The sequence below is a fragment of the Prionailurus bengalensis genome, chromosome D2 (genome assembly GCF_016509475.1).
Source record: "Prionailurus bengalensis isolate Pbe53 chromosome D2, Fcat_Pben_1.1_paternal_pri, whole genome shotgun sequence".
Classification (NCBI taxonomy): Eukaryota; Metazoa; Chordata; class Mammalia; order Carnivora; family Felidae; genus Prionailurus; species Prionailurus bengalensis.
In genome coordinates, this window is record NC_057351.1 from 71,310,039 (window position 1) to 71,332,606 (window position 22,568).

The following is a 22,568-nucleotide window of genomic DNA, read 5'->3' on the forward strand; positions in this document are numbered from 1 at the left end:
CAAAATAAAATTCCAAATCCCTATGCCTTTGCCCTGTGCTAAGATACTCTGGCAGTTGGTCCAATTGAGAGGTGTTACCATAACTGAGCAGGTGTTTTGGAAATTCATGGAGGACTATGGTGGGGAACAGTATTAGACATCCTGCAATATACAGGATATTCCCATAAAAGAAAGAATTGTCTCTTGTCCTATAGAATTCTTGAATTTCTGGCTGGATATTCATGCAGGTGAAAAACTTATTTACTATTACTTGAGTACTTAATATGTAATAAGATGTCCAGGCATGCACGGCTCTGTAAATTAAGGGGAAGTGGCACATTATTTTGTTTGGAACATTACCAACAATTTTGCTCACCACTTTGCAGAATCACATTATTCTTGGCGACACCGTGTGCTATTTGCGTCCTTTGTATAACATACCCGAACAAATTTATAGCTATCATCTTCACGCTGATTTACATGTAGATATAAACATCTTTTATCATGTTCTCTATTGTAATTCAGTCTCTGCATTTATGTGTTAGGACCCACATAATCCTCTTAAATTTGGTCCAAACCCACTCTCCTCAATTCCACTTTCTGGTATAGGTGTAGGTCTTTGCAAACTGCATTTCCCTTTTCCAGGTAACGCTGTCTTCACTTCTACCAGCAGGGGATGCTAGAGGCAGAAGAAGAAAAGAGACTGCCTCTTCCTGTCCTGAGCAGTTCCTGCCATTGCGACTTCAACGACACTGCTTCCCTCTGGTGGCAGCCCTCGGCTACAGTCTTTCGCTTCCTTGGCACTTCCGAAGTGAACCTTAAGGCGTTCCCCTGTACTGGTTATGAGCAGAAAAGCACCTCTTTCTCAGGGATCTAAGCCCTAGCTGTATGGGGCTTCTCTTCCAAGCCTCTAGTCTCTGAAAACACCAGTGTCTTCTCTTTGTTCCTCTGACAGGTTATTATATCTGGGCCTCAATGCTTGCTTTTTTTTTTAGTTCTCTAAGCTCCATTGCAACACATGTCTTATATCAAATTCTCTCTGCTGAACTGACTGGTGTAGTCTCTGTTTTCCTAACTGCATTCTCATGAATACTTGATGCCAGAGTGGTTCCAGGAAACAGACCCTCAAAGATGGCATTTGGGATTGTTTGGTTATGTTCATAGCTTTGCAATCAGTGCTGAGCTCTTTGCTGATAAAAAGTGGGGATCTGGTTATCTGTGGTCATACAAGGCATCATGATTACCTAACGTGTCACCTATAGTTGACTGTGAAAAAGTGCCCACTGAAACAAGTGGCCTGGAGGACCAAGTGGTGGTTGCACGTGACTGCTATGGTAATAATGATGACTACAAGAACTGTGGGCTCAATGGCTGCTTCTAACCATGCTGGAGAGCTTATGGAAAGGAAATACAAGATCAGGGTTTTAAATTTTCATCTCAGATCACAGCCAAGGAACTAGAGTATCTATGGTGGCCCTAAGATAATCTATTTCTTATAGCTGCAGGGTCAAAAATCATATCCAAAATTTAGTTGTCTGGGTTGTAAAACAATAATTTGAGCTGAATTCACAGACTATGCATGCCTCTTATGTTAAACTGATGGCATTAAGAAGGAGCAGACCTGATGCTTGAAATGGGTACCTTGGATGGAATCGAACAAAGATGAGAATTTGAACTTCCAAGTCCCTCTGAGTCCCTCTTGCCAGCACAGCAGTCCCTCTTGCCGGCTCTCCTGTGTCTGACGAGAGGTGATTTGCTCAAAGATCTTGTGCAACCTCACCTTAGGGAAGTTGCCTCGCAAAGACATGCCTATCATTCTCAAGACACCCTGACCAGCCCTGAATGACTCTAGACTCCAAAGTAGAGTCAGATCTCAGCATACTCCAAGGACATGAATACAAAGCTTGGCCTAGGATGACATAGCTTATATTCTCCAAGAATTTCCAGATTTTTCTAACATACAGAGAGATAAAAAGTAATGCATGTAAAGACTAAAACTAATATGTATTGGAAATGGATTTGAAGAGTGCTACTCCAAAGAGGAAAGAATACAAAATAGGATTAGGGCAATGTACTGATACAAATGCCCTTGCAAGAGATTCTGGAGATAATGTATAAACTAGCAAACCTATCAGCTTCCCACCACACTGCTGGAACTGCTTGACTGCTTGATGATTACAAGGCAGAAAACTCAAACCCCTAATCACAGATTAAGCCAAATGCAGGACTAAGTTTGTTACCTGGCAGATACCGCTCAATAGTGACAAACTTCAGGATGAGGTCCTTATCTTATTTATTGTTTAATGTTTATTTATTTTTGAGAGAGAGAGGAGGTGCGTGCGCAGGGGAGGGGAGACAGAGGATCCGAAGTGGGCTTTGCACTGACAGCAGGGAGCCCGATGCGGGACGTGAACTCACAAACTGCGAGAGCACAACCTGAGCCAAAGTTGGATGCTTAACTGACTGAGCCACCCAGGCACCCTGAGGTCCTTACCTTAAAAGGGACTTTTCCTAGGAAGACTAGTTTCTGCTAAAGGTCAGTGTTGTTAGTAGCAGACCCACTGCTTCTGTTTCCCTACCATGGCTCCTTAAACAGTGTCAGTGTCAAGGTGCACAGTGTAGATCCCACTTTCTCGGTTCACAGCTGTCAAGTCAGTTCTTGCAACAACTACAGGTCTGATTAATCCACAAATACGGGGACCCAAAACAGCCTCATCACTGCTAACTCGGCTTCATTTTCTCAAGTTGTACCTTAGAAAACTTTAACGAAATTGCAAAAACCTATAAAAATGGTTCTTAGAGCAGGAGTGAGAAAAATAGGAGGACAATAGGGGAAGGAAAAAATAACACTTCCTTAAATAGCATTTTCTGTAGGTCTGAATCAGTCAGGATTCGATCAGAAGTCCAGAACCATTAGGATGCCACACACACACACACACACATACCCACAGATTTATTTCAGGGACTGGACCTTATGCTGTAGTGGGAGCTGATAAAACAGTCTGTAAGGCTGTCTTCATATCTGATGCTAGAGCTTGAAATCTGCAGGGCAGGCAGTTGAGAAAAAGGATGTCAAGCAGGGACAAACTGAAACCCATGAACATGAATGGGAACTCATGAGGACTGACGGGGACCTGTGTCAGTCACGGTCTCCAATTCCAATGGTGGGGGTACCCTGCTATCGTCCTGTGTCAAAGAGATAGAAAGCACACCTGGAGGAGGAGCCAGCTGAGGGGAGATCCAGGTGAGGTGACACAGCCGTGGCCTGGCTGCCCACACCCTGGAGGTGAGTCAGCAGGTAAACAACAATGTGCATGAGCTACAGAAGCACCCCCAGAGACCCTTCCCCAACCCTCTGAGCATAAACAATTACATGGCTGCTGCAGTGCGTTTGCCCTGCAAATCTCACACAAAAATGTCTCTCGTGGCACACCGTAGCTGGAAACATAGAAGGGAGGGAATTATGGGAGATGTAGTTCAGCCACCGATTCCCCACACTACAAAGCCTCCAGCAGTCAATGGATTCCTTGTCACCTTAGCACACATACACATCTCTTTAAATTACAATTTCCAAATGCAGACAGTTAAAACATCGAGTTTCTACCTAACATGTACAATTATCCCATATATAACTAAAACCACATAAACCATATTTCCCAGAGAAGCTACGGGTGATGTTCATTCTTCTTTGAGCTAATTTATGCTCTCTCTATTATATATATGCTATAATTTAAATACTGAGATGATAGGGGAATAAGAGGGGGGGAGAAAACTTCTTGGTACCCACACACATGCACCAATATATATAAAAATAAGGAAGAATTACTCATCACTGCTTTAGCCCTTATTTCTGCAACTGGTCATATGGTTGTAACTTGTGTACACCACCTGCTACTACTAATTTCATATTTTCCTTACCCTCATCAAGTGCCTCAGGCCGGCTGTGGTTTCTTTTGACTCAAACCTTTGTTCCAGAAGAGACTGGGCCATTGGCAATACAGCCTGAATTGATTGTTGTAATTTTCCACTGACTGTTATCATAGGACATGGAAGCAGCCCAGGGGATATCCTGCGTTCTAGACATATTTCTCCTTGCTCCTACTGAGTAGTAGCAACCCAACTCTCCTTTTAGAGTCAGGATAAATGACCCCAGCCAGTGCAATCCCCTCCTTGTTTGCTTGTTAACTCATTGGCAAGAAACCCAGAGTGGGCAGGTCGCAATCCTAACTTCCAGGTCAATGGAATTGCTATTGTGTCTCCTTTTTGGAAACATTCCTCTCTTTACAGCTAAGACTTTTAAGCCAGCAGAGTCTAAAGTTATGCAGATGAAAAACAAATTTTACACACCCATTTCCACCCTTAATTTCCAGACCCATAAATCGTGTTCCAGGAGAAACAGCTCCAAATATTGCTGATTTATTGGCGCATACACTGCATCCTAGAACACGCTGCCTCAACACTGCATGACACCGTCACTTCACTGTCACCGAGCTTTTAAAATGTGATACCACTGTTTAGCAAGCCAGCTGCCTCAGGATTATAAGAAATATGGTAAGCTCCGGGAATTGCATGAGCAGCGTGGACCAATTGCCACATTTCATTTGCTGTAAAATAAGTTATTTGATCAGAAGCAATGCTGTATGCAACACAATAACAGTAAATAGATTTTTAAGTCCATAAATTATGGTTCTTGCCAAAGCACTGAGGGATGAAAAGCAAATCCATATCCAGAGCAAGTGTCCATTCCAGTGGGCACAAAATGCTGCCCCTTCCATGATGAAAATAGCGCAGTTGAATCAAGCTGCCACAGGAAATTGACTTATGCTCACAGGGAATGGGTTTATATCAGGGGCTCAGTGTTGGTCTCTGCTATTGGCAGGTTGGACACGCTACGGTGGCTTTGCTATATTGGTCTTGGTGAATGGAAGTCCACGTTTCTTATCCTATGTTAACCTCCCATCCTTGCTGAGGTGGCCACCTTGTAAACCCACTGGGAAACGATAGGAGTGGTTGGAGACATAGGCTGACTGATGTCCACAAAATGGATCACCTTCTCCAGCTGATTAAAACTCTGTACAGCTACTTCTGAAGAGCATTTACATGGGATGCAAATATATTTATACTCTGCTCCCCTTTCGAGAGCTCTCTCTGCATATTTCTTGTCTAGTCCTCCTTGTCACCAGTCTTTCAGTCGTGTTCTTTCCAAGTTTCTGACCATGCAGCCAAACCCAGGAATCAGTGGAGACCCACCCACTGGCCACCTCTACTTTCAGGAAGTATCTCTGGCCACCTCTACTTTCAGGAAAAGCAAACGACCTGGTGTCCTGTTCTAGGTTGTGCTCTCCGGGAGGCTTCCCTTCACTGTTTTGCAGGCTCATCTTGGAGTGGGGCTGTAGTGCTATAGCCGTCCACTGTCAGGTGGTATCATGTAAAACCATCTGTAAACCAAACCAGAATTTCTTCTTCCTTGGCAAACTGGTCAGAGAATTCTTCATGAGGCCATAAGTAATAAATGGGAAAAAATACTGTCGTTGAAGTCAGTCCGTGGTCATCTGGGCCACTCCCTCATGCAACTTAACTTGCATCTTCAGAATCTTCTTGAGCCCTGTCTTGTATATATGGAGTGCTGCTACGCATGCCCAAATTAATGGCTGACTTCATGCATCACACAACACGCAGGTCATAAAGCAGAGCTCAGATCTCATGGTAATTTAGTGGTCCACTGCCAAGCATTCAGTCTATACTAAGGCCTCATAGTAAGCAAGAAGTTGCTTAAAAAGAAAAAAAAAAGCATAGTTATATATAGAATGTTTTATGGTTTTGCTCCAAAATCCTGAGAGTCTGTACTGCAGTTCATGTATAAGAGCCTTCCAAATGCTCCATACAGTCAAAAATCTTCTGCTGACATTTCATACACCATTGAATCTGTTGGGTCTTATGGCCCATGTGGCAAAGCAGCTTATACCGCAGCCTGAACCAGTTACAAACCTTCTGTTGTTTGAGGACCAACTCAAAATTGGCAGCTTTTTGGGTCATTTAGTAAATGGGTCAGAGTAGTGGGCAAAAATGAGGTGTATATTGTTTCCAGACTCCAAAGAGGCCTACTAGGCATTCTACATCTTTATCGCTGGTAGCATGGGGCCAGATGTCGCAACTTGTTCTTCACATGGAAAGATATCGTGATGTGCCCCAGACCTCTGATTCCTTAGTAATGTCACCAAGGTGGCAAACCTCTCCACTTTGGGGGGCTTTATTTCCCATGTATCCTAATAACATGCATGAAGTTGTTATTACTGGCTGTTCGGCAGTCAGCAGAATATCATCAATGTATTAAAGTAGCATGATGTGCTATGGAATGGAGGGGTAATCAAAGTCTCTGCACACCAGATTATGACAGAGAGGTAGAGAGTTTATATATCTTTCAGCTAGAACAGTGAAGGTGTATTGTTGGCTCTATCTGCTGAAAACAGATCGTACTTTGATCTTTACAAAAGGTCAGCAAACCGTGGCCCAAAGACAAAATCTGGCCCACCACCTGTTTTTGTTAATAAAGTTTTATTGGAACACAACCATGCCCGTTTATTTATATATCATCTATAGATGCTTTTTGCACTACAATGCAGATTTGAGTATCTGTGACACAGATCTATGGCCCATAAATCCTAAAATATTTTCCATCTGGCCATTTACAGAAAAGTTGCTGATCTCTGCTATAGAGGAAAATACATTTGCCTTATTAATAGCTGTGAGCCAGGTGCAAGAGGATCTACTGATTTGCTTTAGCGATGAAAGCACATCTGGAACAACAGCTGCAATCAGAGTTACCACCTGATTAAGTTTACAAAAATCCACTGTGGTTGTATAAGTTTCATCTGCTTTCTGTAAGGTAAATAGGCAAGTTGAATGGAGACATGGTTGGAATCACCATCACCGCATCCTTTCAATCCTTAATAGTGGCACTAATCTCCGGCACTCTAGAGGCAGTTCTGGTAGCTTCTACCTGGTCTCTTCTGCCATAATAGCACTCACTCCATGAATCAGGGAATCAGTGTGGATTCTGCCAGTTGCTGAGTGCGTCTACTCCAGTTATGCATTGTAAAACTGAGCAAATACCCACAGGGTAGATCCAGACACCCACTGGGTTCACTACGAAAAGAACCTGAGCCAAAAATCCATTGATCACATGACAATGATTTTTTTTAAGGCCCTACTCTGACTGTTGGGCTACAGTCTGTTGGGTGTCTAAGAATTAGTGTTAGTTCAGAGCTAGGATCTAGTAATCCCTTTAAGTCTTACTTTTTCTCTTTCCCCAGCACATAGTCACCCTGCTAGAAAGAAAACACATCCCTTGGAGGAAGGTTAGAAAGAATACCAACAATATAAATATTTGGCAGCATGGCATGGTCCTTTCTCAAGACTGCCTGGCTTCTCCCCCGCCACCTTCATTTAAGTGACTTCAGATCAGTAAAATGACTCAAGTCTGGGAAATGACTCAGATCTGTGAAACAACTGAGGAGATGAGGCTCTCTGTCTTGATGATTCAAGTCAGACTTCTGTTCATTAGACTTTGAGTAAGAGATCAAGTAAGACTTAGTAGGGGTACCCATCTGCCTTAACTGTAGGGACACCATAATTAACTAGCTAATGCCAAACATCTCTTCAGATTAGGCTACTGTAATTACTGCTTTCCCTCTGTTGCCCATTATGGTAGCTACATCTACCTTGACTTTGGTAATTAAATGCTGCACTTGGTCCCTGCCAACCTAGATCCCATCATCCCCATTTCATTCAGGGGATGCTAGTAGTTCCCAACTGCAGTTACTGGCCTAGAGAAGAACCACCACAGAACCCTTCAAGGATGTGGGTCTCCCCTCATGACTCTATTTCTCACTGCTTTGGTAAAGATTGTGTCCTGTGGGTCCTCTTGGATATAATGGGAGGGTGGGTGAGCAGCTTTGACATGATTAATCCACTAGTATTCCAATTTCCTTCAACCTTCCAATTTCCTGAATAGCTTCCTCTACAATATATGAAAGAAATTTGACATTTCTATTTCATTTAATGGAAGGTACCTTTGGGTCCAGATTTTGAGTCAACCAACCAACCAACAAACCAAATAATCAGATCTATTCCATGCTTATCCAACACACTGAATCCGGAATCTCTCATTAATGGCCCAATATTTGGCCTCATCCAACTTTATATTCCTTCCATCCTGACCTTGCATCCTTAAGATCTATTTCCATACATAACAATGGGATACTACTTGGCAATGAGAAAGAATAAAATCATGCCATTTGCAGCAATGTGGATGAAACTGGAAGGTATTACGTTGAGTGAAATAAGTCAGTCAGAGAAGGACAGATATCATATGTTTTCACTCATACGAGTGAAAGTTTCTCATCTTGAGAAACTTAACAGAAGACCATGGGGGAAGGGAAGGGGAACAAATAGTTACAAACAGAGAGGGAGGGAGGCAAATCATAAGAGACTCTTAAATACAGAGAACAAACTGAGGGTAGATGGAGGGGTGGAGGAAAGGGGGAAACAGGTGTTGGGCATTGAGGAGGGCACCTGTTGGGATGAACACTGGGTGTTGTATGTAAACCAATTTGACAATATATTATATTTAAAACATAAATAAATAAAAATAAAAATATTCCCATATTCTCTAGGTTTCCTTATAAATTGGCAAAATCATGCTGCGGGATACATTACCTTCAATAAAGCAATAGTAAAACTGACATCTGACTTCTCAAAAAAAGGAATGGAAGTCAAAAAAATGGAATAACATCTTTAGGATGCTAAAATAAAAAACTATGTACCAATCAAAAATCTCAGCAAAATATTATTCAGCATTGAAAGTGAAATAAGTGAATAAATGGATAAAGACAAAATAATACATAACGGTAACAATATCCTTCAAAATAAAGGTGAAATAAGGATGTTTTCAAGCAAAAAAAGAAAAAAAAACCCAAAAAACAAAACTCAAGGAATTTCTTTAGGGTAGAAAGAAAATAACCTAGAGAGAAATCAGGAATTGAAGGGAAGAATGAGGAGCAAATAAATACATAGTAAATATAAGTGGATATTCACTGCTCATAATAATGATAGTAATGTCTTATGGTTTAAACTATATATATTTGTATACAATGTCTGACAACGATCCAAAGACAATTCCAGAAGGTAATTGGTGAAATTACAGTATTCTAAGGTCCTAGCATTATCATAGAAGTGACAAAGGTAATAATTTATATTAAAATATGTCAAAGATATATCTTATAATCTCTAAGCTAACTATTAAAAGAAAAAGAGTAAGCACTTGGGTGGCTCAGTCGGTTAAGCAACCAACTTTGGCTCAGATCATGATCTCAAGGATCATGAGTTTGAGCCCTGCGTCGCGCTCTGTGCTGACAGCTCAGAGCCTGGCGCCTGCTTCAGATTCTGTGTTTCCCTGTCTCTCTGCTCCTCCCCTGCTTGTGCTCTGTCTCTCTGTCTCTCTCTTTCAAAAATAAATAAACATAAAAAAAATACATAAAGTTCGGGGCACCTGGGTGGCTCAGTCAATTGAGCGTCCGACTTCAGCTCAGGTCACAATCTCATGGTTCATGGGTTTGAGCCCCATGTTGGGCTCTGTGCTGACAGCTCAGAACCTAGTGACTGCTTTGGATTCTTTGTCTCCCCTCTCTCTGCCCCTCCCCTGCTCACACTTGTCTCTCACTCTCTTTCAAAAATAAATAAACATTTTAAAAAAAAGAACAAAAAAAAAATAAAAGAAAAAGAAAAAAGTATAAGTAACAAATTTTGTTAATTTGTTACATAAACATCACAATATTAAAATATTAATATTAAATAATTATAACTAACAAATTACAAACAAAAAGAAAAAATGGAAATAAAAAAAGGTCTTGATTAATCCAAGGAAGGTAAGACATGAATGAAAAGGAAACAAAAAACAGATAACAGAGAAAACAGATGATAGACAAAAATCCCAAATAGATCAGCAATTACATTAAAAGGATTAAATGTTCCAAGTAAAGAACTAAGACTGTCATACTGGGTGGAAAAAAAAAACGTAATATGTTGTTAACAGACCCATCTTATTTTTTAAGCACACAGAGTTTGAAAGTAATGAAATGGGGAAACACACAATGCAAACAGTAACCAACTATACTTACATGAAACACAGAGTTTAAGGCAAGAAGCATTATTCTCATAAAAGGGACATGCATAAGGATAAAGGAGTCAATCCATCAATAAGTTACCAAAAGTCAAAATCTGAATATACATATAACATAGCTTTAAAATATATAGAACAAAAATTGTCATGACAGTTAAAAAAAAAAAAAAGCTACAATCATAGTGGATGACTTCATCACATCTCTCAAAAGCTGACACAACAAGCAACCACTAAGGATATAGATCAGAACCATAAACTTGACTTTTAGAACACTACACCCAACAATGACAGAATATATCTTACATTATTTCGTGTATGTAAAGTTCAAACTGAGGCAAAACTAACATATGGTGTTAGAAGTCAGAATAGTGATAGCTCATGGCAAGCGTTAATGGTTGGAAATGGGCATTAAGAGGCTTCTGAAGCAAGGGGCTCCCGGGAGGCTCAGTTAAGTGACTAACTTCAGCTCAGGTCATGATCTCGTGGTCCAGGAGGTCGAGTCCTTCGTTGGGCTCTGTGCTGACAGCTTAGAGCCTGAAGCCTGCTTCGGATTCCGTGTCTCCCTCTCTCCCTGCACCTCTCTGCTCACACTCTCTCTCAAAAATAAACATTAAAAGGAAAAAAAAAAAAAAGAGGCTTCTGAAGTGCAGGCAGTGCTCTCTCTTTGATGTGGGTGCCGACGGTTCTGGATGTTCACTTTGTGATTATTCATTGTGTTTTACACATCTGAGTTTTCTGTGTTTGTTATACTTCTATTAACATTTTTGCATGAAGAAAGGGGGGAACCTTTGGATTTGACAGCATTGAGAATCACTGCTCTACTCTACTGTTCTGACTCCCTGCCACCTCCCTAATTGCATATTCAACTATTTTCCTCTCCTCAATCACCTACGGACTCCAGCCACCCTGCCTTCCTCACATATGCCACAAAGTCTTTCCCATCATAAGGCATTTGCTGTTCTCTCCACCAGAAATGTTCTCTCTCCTATTCACAAAGCTAATTCCCTTGCTTCATTCATATGGCACCTCCTCAGAGAAGACTTCTTTGGCCACTTTATGTAAGGTAAGACTTCCCCTGAGGCACCTGGGTGACTCAGTTGGTTATGCGTCCAACTTTTTGGCTCAGGTCATGATCTCATGGTTTGTGAATTTGACTGAGCCCGCATCTGGTTCTCTGCTGTTAGTGCAGAAGTCACTTTGGAGCTTCTGTCTCCCTCTGTCTCTGCCCCTCCCCCACTCGTAGGGCTCTCTCTCTCTCTCTCTCTCTCTCTCTCTCAAAAATAAATTCACGTTTAAAAAATAAAAGAAAGACTTCCCCAAATCATCTCTCCCCTTACTCTAGCTTATTCTCTTTGTAGTTCAGTCAGTTACTGCTTTATATATTTTGTGTCTATATCAAGTATACTTACGAACATAAGCATTGTGTCTTCTTGATCCATTATTATTTTATCAATACGTTATATCTGTTTTTACCTTTGTGATGATTTTCATCTTCAATTCTGTCTATAGTTGTTACCCTAGTTTTTCTTTGATTCATATTTCTATGGTATATCTTTTTCTATTCCTTTATTGCAGCCTTTCTCTTCCCTTTTTAAACATATCTCTTCTAGGGCGGCTGGGTGGCTCAGTCGGTTAAGCGGCTGACTTCGGCCCAGGTCATGATCTCACGGTACGTGAGTTCAAGCCCTGCGTCGGGCTCTGTGCTGACAGCTCAGAGTCCAGAGTCTGTTTCAGATTCTGCGTCTCCCTGTCTCTGACCCTCCCCCGTTCATGCTCTGTCTCTGTCTCAAAAATAAGTAAACGTTAAAAAAAATTTTTTTAAACATACCTCTTCTAGAAAACATAGTACTAGATATTTTCAAAAATCCAATCTATATTCTCTGGCTTTCAACTGGTGAGTTTAGTCCATTTATGTTTATTATAATTAATACAAAAGCCCATTTTATGTTTTCTCTTTTTCATGCTTTTATATAGATTTTTTTCTTTTTTCCCATATTGAGCATTGGATTGAGCAAAATTTTTTGTACTGAATCCAAAAGTTATGCTTTGCATCTTTATTTTTCTGGTGGTTACTCAGAATTAAACACTACATTTCCCAACTACCAGGTGTGGTTACATAAATTCTGGCCGATGAAATATAAGCAGAAGTGTGGAACTTCCAGAAAGAATTTGTTAAAAGGGAAGAGGTTCCCCTTTCCCCCTTGCTTCCTCCTGCTACTTTCCCCCAAACTGGAAACTGGAACACCTACATGGGACCCTGAAGTGATCATGAGTGTGGCAGTGCTGAGTGGTACGCAGACAGTTGAGTGTGTCTCTCCATGATAATGTCCTGATACTAGTCCTGGCTACCTACCAGGCAAAATTCTTTCACCTGAACGAGAAAGAAACTTCTTTAAAAGTCGCTATTATTTGGGATTTTTTTTCTTAATCACGTGCCACTGGACCTAATAGGGCACTGCTCAATTCCAGGAATTGTTGCCTTTACTGTAATTAATTTTCTAGCCTATGGGATGAAGGTGTATCTTCCTTGGTCCTTACCCAATTTATGGCACTTGGCCTTCTCCTCTGGACTTCTGCTACTCTAATTCCCACACACGGTGGGTTTCCTCAAAAGCAGAGCCCGAGACGAAGACCTGACTGTAAGTAGTTGACTTCAGAGCTTGGGAAATGAGGGTGAGACAGAATAAGAAGGAAGGAAGAAAGGCATAAGAAGGCTACTGAGGTCACTACTGTGGGGTACTTGATTTCACTGGGACCTCCTGAAAAGTGCTCAGAACACCTCTTAAAATTGCTTCTCACCAGATAGACAGGGCACTGGAGTATTTATCTACTAGACCCCATCCCCTGTCGGCTAAGAGTTGTCGGCTAAGAACCTCATGGGTTCTCCAACATGCATTTGGAAGAAGCAAGCTCCCCATGCAGAATTTTCGGTGGCAGAAATTCTAAAGAGGGTATCATGAGACCGAGATGAGATGCTGTCCCCGCGAGGTGAGTCTGAGCTTGTTGCACAGAACTGCCCACTGCAGCTACAACTACAATGAGAAATGGGCGAAGGGAATGTGGCACCAGATACCAGAGCTCTCTGCTCTACTGACCAAGGAGTTTTCACAGCTGCTATGTGATTTTCTGAGCTCTATTGGCTTCCCTTTTGTTTCTATGGCAGCTATAGGGTTGAGTTCAGGAAATGAAACCTATAGCCTAGGCAAATTCACCATTTTATCTTGAACCAAATTCCCAGTTTTAGAAGATCACTTCTCCCTGAACTTTTTCACGACATGTTTCCTCATCTCTTTGCTCTTTTCCAATGAATTCCTCCTCTATATTGCAACCCTTAAATTGCAAGGAGTCCTCAAGTTTGTATTGATTCTTTTTTTCTTTCACTGTACCATCTCACTGAAATATCTCACTTATTTCTCTATCTCATTTACCACCTATAAAGAGAACTTAACCAATCTTTATTTCCAGTCCAGAGCTCCTGACTTCCTAACCCAAATTCATCATCCTGTACTAGATGTGGTCACCTAGATTCACCATATAGGTAAGCAAATCTAACATGTCTAAAAAAAAAAAACCAAAACTCATTATCTTTCTATATCTCAATTAATGGCATCTTCACCTAACTCATCCAAGCTAGAAACTCCAAGCTAGCAACATCTCTGCTTTCTTCTTCCTTCACTCCTATTTAATCACTTGCAAAAATTTGGTTGCTCTTACATCTTTCAAGTGTACCCTCTTCTTTATTCGTATAGTAATTAACCTTTATAATTTTGTACGAGCTTTTTTAAAGGACGAAAAATGGTCTCTTGCCTCTCCTTTCTCCCCTTGCCAAACAAAGAGGAGATCAGTCACACCAGGATATGGTTTAGTCAAGAAACTTCACATGGTTTGTTTTGAAAGCCCCTATCCTTCCTCCAAAATTCCCAATTTCCTGCTCCAGAGAGGCAATCTATTTCAACACCTTGAGTAGACTCTTATTATTTACTTACTTTCTTTAAATAATATGCCTGTAATTTCACTTCATGATATTTCAGTTTTAAGCAATATCTAATGTTTCCTCCCTACAGATGATGAGGATTTAGCTTCCCTCTCTCTCTCCCCTCCCCACCTCTTTCTCACACACATTACCCACCCCCCCACTTCAACACATATCCATTCTTTCATCTTCCAAATATAGCAGCAACACCATAAATTTAGTGTTTACATTACTATGTTTATACAGATGTATTTACAGTTAAGCCATGTATCTACTATGATTACTTATTCCAATAGAGTATTTTATTTTTCTTGGTGTTCATAATGATCTAGTTTTTTTCTCTGCTTGGTTCTCGTTGTATTTATCACTAATTCAACACTCTCCTATTTTGTAAATTTCCTCAAACACATAGACAATTCATCTATCAGTTTCACCTTCAGACCTGCTCCAATCTGGACTGGTTGGTTAGCTGTCCCAATCTGATGCATAGTTGTCATGCTGGAATTCTGCTTCACCATCATCCTAGGAATTTCCTTCGCCTCCCTTTTATGATGGGCTCTGTTATCTGATTCCTTTATCTTTTTTTCCCTTAGGTTTACTCCCTGAGTTTTGATGGAACACATCTTCTGATAGCTTCCTGAGAAAAACTGCAAGGTAGAAGAAATTTTCAATAACTTGTATGTCCGAAAAGATATTTTTTATCCTCATACTTCACTGACCGTTTCTTGGTATAGAATTCTGGATTGAAATTATTTTACCTCAGAAATATACATATATATGTATGTATGTGTGTGTATATATATATATTTATATATACATTATATATATATATATATATATATATATATATATATATATATAATTTATTTAGAGAGAGAGAGAAAGAGAGCAGGAGGGGGAGAAAGAGAGAGGGAGAGAAAGAAAATCCAAAGCAGACTCCTCACTACCAGCACAGAGTCCAATGTGGGGTTCAAACTCTGAACCATGTGATCAAGACCTGACCCGAAATCAAAAGTTGGATGCTTAACTGACTGAGCCACCCAGGTGCCCCTACCTCAGAATTTTAAAGGCATTGCCCCAATGCCTTCCCATTTCTCATGATGTTGTTGAAAAGTGTCATGCCATTGTAATTCTTAACTCTTTGTAGGGACTTCTTTTTTTCTGTCACTGGAAATCGTGTAGGATGTTTCTATGAACTCAGTGTTCTGAATTTCACAATAACAACCACTGGAGTGAGTCCATTTTCATTCATCGTTCTGGTATTTAATTGAAAATTCATGTCTTTTGGGGCGCCTGGGTGGCGCAGTCGGTTAAGCGTCCGACTTCAGCCAGGTCATGATCTCGCGGTCCGTGAGTTCGAGCCCCGCATCGGGCTCTGGGCTGATGGCTCAGAGCCTGGAGCCTGTTTCCGATTCTGTGTCTCCCTCTCTCTCTGCCCCTCCCCCGTTCATGCTCTGTCTCTCTCTGTCCCAAAAATAAATAAACGTTGAAAAAAAATTAAAAAAAAAAAGAAAATTCATGTCTTTCCGATCTATAAAATTATACTGAATTATTAGTTCAATGATTTTCTCTCTTGACTACAATTATTCAGATGTTGGATCCTTTAAACTAGCAGTCTGACTTTTGAAAAAATTTCCCATTTTTCATCTCCATATCATTTTTGCTCTAGTCTTGGAGAAAAATTTTCAAGTTTATTTTCTATCCTTTTGATGTTATTTTTCATTTCTGTTATCATATTCTTGATCTCTAAGATTTCCTTTTTTTGTATTCTAAATGCTGCTTTTAAAAAATAGCAATGCCCTTCTTGTTTTACAGATGCTGTATCTTTTATCTGAGAATATTAATGATCGTATGTATTTTTTTTTTAAGTTTTCTTTTCCATCTCTATCTATTGAGTGTAATCAATTCTGTTTCTTCCGAGTTTTTTCCTTGTCCTACCTTTTCTTTGTTCTCTATCATTAACTTTCCTCAAACTGTTGAGGACCCCAGACTCTCTGATTGCATTTAAGAGAAGTGCATGAAAAAACTCAGTGTGAGCTCCAAGCATGCATACGGAGCTTGTCAACTGGAAACTGTACTGTAGAATTATCTGGGTTCTCTTCAGACTCTAGGTCTTTTCCCTTAGACAAATCAGATTCTCCAGAGAAGACTCTCCCTATCTTCTTCCGGTGGGGGGATCAGCCTGATGCCTTTATTCTGGGGGCCAAAAAGAAGATGAGGGTTGGGGATGTGTGCTCAATATATACAATTTCGACCTTCACTTCACCCTCTTCTTCCCTCCCACCTGGTCAACATGGAGCCTCTGATCTTTCCTGGAATTGGTCTCAAATCTAAAACTAGGGTTAAAAGGGGGCAATCTTGTGCAGTGGTAATGGATCGATCTACTTCCAAACAAACTTTCAGTCCATCCTGCTATATTCAGTCTCACTTTTACCTCTGTTTCCAGAGATTCTTACTGCTACGAATTTCAGAGCTATTGGGAGGTTCTGTGAATATGTTAATATATCATTTTGGGTCTTAGTTTTCTTAATTGTTGCCGTAGGATTCAGCTTTCTTAAGGTACCCTGTCAATTATTCCCTTTACCATAAATTTCCAATTTTCAATTTTTTGTTACCATTTCCTGTCTTAATTTGTGTGTTCTTCGTCTGGCTCATACTCTGAGAAGTCCCTTTATGGTAGCTGTAGTGGCACTTTGGAAAGAAATGTTGTTAAATTCAACTGAACCAGAAGTCTGCCAAACTTTGGAAGTAGGTATCATCTGACTCTCCTTCCTCTTTTTTCAACTTCAGCCTGCATTTCAATTTTGTGGATTTTTCTGTGTCCTCACTGATCATTCAGAAAAAAACTTCACAAGTTCATTCATCCTGAAGTGTAAGGAATGATAGGATTTGATGTGTTCTCTCTCCCAAGAGTATTTTAATTTTTAGCACGGACTAAATTTCTTATCTGGCTTAAGCCAAAGGAATAAAGAAATACAGTTCTAATTAAGAAACGTTAAGTTCCCATTTCTAAGTGTTTTGGAAGCCAGGGAAGCCTGTATGCTTCCCTGAAATCACACTTTGTTGAAGGAGGTCCAGCTGTGCCCATGCATAAGGCAGGTGATAATGTTGGCATCACTATAGGCTTTCTAGGATGAGAAGAAGTAAGGGATGCTGCTCAATGACAATTCTAGTCCCAACCTGTGTGTCTTGGAACTGAGATAATCAGGTAGAGACATCATCATCCCAAATATTGATATTAATCTGGAACAAAACATTTTTTATTACGTTTATAATAAGTATAGAAAGACGGGCATCATCAAATCCAAACAACTCTAAGTAAGCCTGTGTTAAACAGACCCCTTTATACAATTAGTGGTTGTGAGGCATTATGAAAATACAAGACACCACATAACTGTATGACAATTAGGTCAGGAAAATAATTATGGCTAATAATATGACTAACCACCTTAAGCTGTATGCATAATAAAAAAAGATATGCGCTCTTGGTTGAAGCAGACACAATTAGCCAAAATTTGGTAGGGAGCACATTTTCATTTTTAGCAAACGACAGAGGATGCCTCCAGCACTCTGGAGACCTGTACACAGAAAATTAAAGTCAGATTTATCTGCAAGGATACAAGCAACAGAAACAGAGGAGAAAAGAAGACAAAACTACAGATAGTCCCTTGTTTACAACAGTTAGACTTAAGATCTTTTGACTTTTTGATGGTGTGAGAGTGATACGCATTCAGTAGAAACCATACTTCGAATCTTATGTGGCTCTGTTCCCAGGCTAGTGACGTGCTGTAGGATATTCTCGGGACGCTGGGCAGCAGCTCCCAGTCAGCCACTAGATCACAAGAGTAAACAAAGGATGCACTTAAAATCATTCTGCTTTTCCCTTTCAGTACAGTTTTCAATAAATTACATGAGGTATCCAAACACTATTATAAAACAGGCTTTGCGTTAGATGATTTTGACCAAGGGTAGTTAATGTAGGTGTAGGCGTAGGTGTTCTGAGCGCATTTAGGTAGGCAGGTAGGTAGGCAGACTGATGTTCAGTAGGTTAAGTGTATTAAATGCATTTTGACTTCAGACCTTTTCAACTTAGGATGTAATTATGGGGACATAACCCCACCGAAGGTCAGGGGAGATCTGTAGTTAAACCTCCTCCTTAACCTTGATTTCTGGTCATATTATTTTGTTAAATACTACTATTACTACTACTAATAATGGTAATAGCAAATGCCAATGTATTGCTTTGCTATTTACTGGACATGTCTACGTAAAGCATCCTACATATGTTAACAAATCCCACACAACCTCCTGTGATAGGTGCTCTTCTCCCCAATTCTTCAGGTGAAGAAACTAAAGTGCATAGAGATAAAGTAATTTGCCATGGTGAGTGGCAGAGCCGGGATTTAAATTTAGGCTACTCGCCTCCAGAGACTGGCTCTTAACACCACTCCACACTGCTGCCACTTTTCTGCTTGTGTTTCCTATTCAACTAATTCAATTACAAATACACAGTTTCATCACCGGTTATGCAAAACTTACTCCACCCTCACCTTATCGAGAACTTAACGGTCCTTTTGATAAAATACCAATACTAGCAAAAACAAACAGGAAGTTCTCCAGGATCTGAACATTTTCATAACTTGTATCAACCCAACCTAAAATTTACCAGCCCGAATTGTGTTTTTCAGAGCTTGACTAATACCCTGTCACATGGTAGTTTTAAGAAACCTCCAGCCTAGTGCTTACATCGTAGCCCCTCTTACCTGTTCTAGGCATTTAGCAGACAGAAGCCCTTCAGATTCTTTCCCTGTTTTCCAGTTTCATCTGATAAACAGAATAGAAGATGCAATACTGAATGCCCTGCACCAATCAAACATGTTACCAACTATTAACTGAACCACCTTACTATAGGTCCATTTGGGGCTTCCTGTCTTAATGTTGAATAATCAACAATTAACAATAATGTAATTTCCAATCAGCAGAGCCATTTCACCAACATGAGTTGATTTGTTCTCCTTCTTAGCATTTAAATGCACGGTCCATTTTTGCCTTAGGAATACTTTGCTGTTTCTTACCAGTCTCCCAAATCTGCCCTTAAAAGACGAACCTCGGAATATTACGTACGGGTATGGCTACGTTTCCCTACAAAATACACCTGCCACTTCCCCTGGAGAAACAAAACGGAGGCTGGCTGAATTTTTCAAACGTGAGGACGACCGTGTCCGCTCGCCCGGCTCCCGCCCCCAGCCGGCCGCGGCCTCCCGCGCCTCCCCCGCCCCCGCGGTGTCCGGCCGCCCCGCCGCTGGTCAGGCCCGGTCCGGGCCTCCCCGGGCCGCGGCGGCGCCCCCTGCAGGCCGCGGCGGGCAGAGCGGGCGGAAGGAACCCGAGCCGGGCTGCCACCGTGTCCGAGCCGGAGCCGCAACCGCCGCCGGAGCGTCGCGGGACCCCCGAGTCCGTGCCGAACGCCCTCCTCGCCGCCCGCCGCGTCCCAGCGCCCGCCGGAGCCGCCGCGCCGCCCGCACACCCCGGAAGCGGCCGGGCCCGGGCCCGCCTCGGCCCTCTGCTCGTCCTCTCCGCCCGCACCGGCCTTCACTCTGGAGCGGCCCCGGCAGCCGCAGCAGGGGCGGCGGCGGCGGATCGAGGAGCTCTCCAGGTCGTCCCGGGAGAGGCTGCTGCAGTCCCGGGACAAGATGTTCTCCAAGTTCACCTCCATCCTGCAGCACGCCGTGGAGGCGGTAAGGCCGCGGGGCAGCGGGCGCACGACAGGCCGGGGATGGCGGCGGCCTACGCTCCCTGCGGCCTCGGCCCGGGGCCTCGGCGGCCCGGTTTCCGCGGAGGGGCGAGGCCGGGGCTGGCGCTCCGGGGCACGGCGGGGCCGTCGGGGCGCCCGGGCCGAGCGGCCTGGCTCGGAGCAGGCCCCCTCCTCGCCGTCCTGCCCCGCGCCGGCGCGGGTCCCTGTGCGTCCACGGGGGAGGGGGTGGGCGGGTGCCCCGGCCGGAGCGGGGTCGCCTGATTCCTTGATGGGCCGGGGGATCGGGAGCACCTGGCGGGGCCGTAGGGCGCACCCCGGGACTCCCGGACCGTTAACCTGCTCTGGAAAAAAGTGATCACCGTGGAACAGGACAAAAGAAACGGCCAGACACGGCTCGGGCTTGGGTTTGGCTTGCTGTCGTGTTGACTTTGGAAGGTGGGGTGGGGAGGAAGGTGTGCCCCTGCCGGGGGCGTGGGGGAGGGAGCGGGGGGGCGACTCTGCGAGGAGGCCGCCCGCGGACCCGGTTTCCTAATCCTGCCGGCCTTGCCTTCGATGGCCTCGCGGCCCAACTCAGCTGCATCGTATTGATTGTTGTGAAATGGGAGTTTGGAGGGTCTGGTCGAGTACGTGGTCTAGACCGCTTCCAAGCCTTCGCAGAGCAGCGAGGCCATCTGTTTCCTTTCTTGTTCTCTCTTCCTGGACGCTCTCCTTTGAGGATTTTAGACACCAGCGTAGACAGACATTCAGATACCCTAACAGCCTAACCCAAGAGTAGTAACTAAAGAGGAAATGAATGTCTCGCTGCCTTTTTAATAATAAGAGGTCCAGTTTGCTCTACTTTGGTTGTTTCTCTTTCCTCAGGGAGAGTTGCCCAAACTGAAAAATGCATCCTGTGGGAGAAACCAGTACTTTGCTAATTTAAAAAAATGTCATTCTCTTTCTGTGTTTAGAGTGTGTGATATAGCACACTAAAATTCACCCAACTTAAAAAACAAAAACAATAAACTAACTGCAATAGAATAGTTTTTATGGTCAGATAAAAATCAAGTGGGTTTTTTAAATTAAGTATGAGAACAAAAACAAATTTAGTACAGTTGTTATTTTAAGTGATATGTGGGAAATGTTTAAAAATCATTTAAGCTCTACTACAAGCTCTTGGGAAAACGTGTATCAAATCAAGAAAGCGTTTTCTTGAATGAAGAGCAGTTATTACACTGAGGGAGATGACGGTTTTAGACTTGAGGACAGCTTTTAATTTTCCTTTCTTATACACAGTCTGCAGCACCTTTATGTTAGAAGAACGTAACCGAAATTTCTGAAAACGGTGACATTTACATTTTATATTATTTTTTAACTTAAAATGCCAAGAATCCTTTAATTTTAACATTGAATACAGGTTAATATTGAATTAAAAAATGGGAATTGGAATTAAAAAATGTATTTCATTATTTACATCCTTTACCTATCAGGCTGATCCTGCCTTATTACAGAAATAAGTAGTTAGAAAAAGAAAGATGGTTTTCGTATTCTCCCAGTAAAGAGTCATTTTTATCCCGAGGCCTGTGTTTTCTGTCCTTGTTTTCTTTTTGTAACTATATGCTAGCATCTACCAAATTATGCATGTCAGTTGTCTGACTGGCTCTGTAATATCCAGCTCCCCTACTTTGCTGAAGTGAGAAAAAGTTAAGAGTGGATTATAATCATCTAGTCCTAGTAACTGATACATTGCATTTAGAAAACTAATGTTTTTATTTTCTTAGAGTTAATGGTTTTAGCTGTGATACCTTCCAGTTTACCTTGATAGGAGGTTAAATCTGAAAACATTTTGGCCGTACTAACTTTTCTTTTTCCTTTTTACATTCCCTCTTGGGAATGAACTCATACATAATGATAAGTAAGCCATCTTTGTGGTATTTGAAGAATGTTTTTTCCTAGCCGAAGATTGGTTTCCATTTTTTCAGTTCTATTTTATTTGCCGGGCGTTTTCTTCTATAAACTACTTTTACCACTCATCAGTTCATTTCACTAGCTTTTCTCTGTACTCCTTTTAATTTGTACGCCCAATTAGCATGTTCTTTTCTGTCCGATGAGTATTTTCTGATAACAGTTTTGCAATTAACATAATTATCCCTGTTTTTCAGAGGTGGGACATTATCCTCTGTGCAGATGCTGACATGACCTTTTTTTCAATTGTGTTGCTGTTTTCAACCATTTTGATATTATTACTTTATAGGTTTCTTTGTTCAATTGGATCAGCCTTCAAATGGTTTTTTAGGGTTGACCAGATTAACATTTAAATGAGGTTTACAGGCAGAGTTTTCCTTTTTGTTTACTTAATGGTTTCTCCTCGCTTCCTGTTAACATTGTAAGGAAAAAATATATGAGGTATTTTCAAGATTAATATTTGAAAATGAGTTGTTAAGTGGATAGACTGCATTTTGAGTTTAGGAGACAAATTCATACCTTGATCAAAAACAAGAACTGTAACATACCTCTTGCTTCCCTTTTCAGAAATGAATCTTCCCTCAAAGTAAAAATGATCGGCCAGTACGTTTTGCAGTGAATCCATTTTGTTTAGCCTGTTGCCACATGTCACAAGGGTGAAATCAGGCCTCTCTGGTAGTTAGTTCCGAGGTTGGACAGGATCATGCTAGTCCAATTTCTCCAAAGTACAAGTAAAACAC

At 41.7% G+C, this 22,568-nt stretch overlaps 1 protein-coding gene across 1 annotated transcript in view; it reads left to right on the forward strand.

Annotated features, from left to right (window-relative positions):
• Positions 1 to 19,480: 19,480 nt before the first annotated feature.
• Positions 19,481 to 22,568, forward strand: part of FHIP2A (FHF complex subunit HOOK interacting protein 2A) — a 38,321-nt gene continuing 35,233 nt past the window's right edge. The window contains exon 1 of the mRNA XM_043597645.1: positions 19,481 to 19,867. Within this exon, the coding sequence (XP_043453580.1) occupies positions 19,823 to 19,867 (45 nt within the window). The 5' untranslated portion in view covers positions 19,481 to 19,822. The remainder of the gene's footprint in view (positions 19,868 to 22,568) is intronic.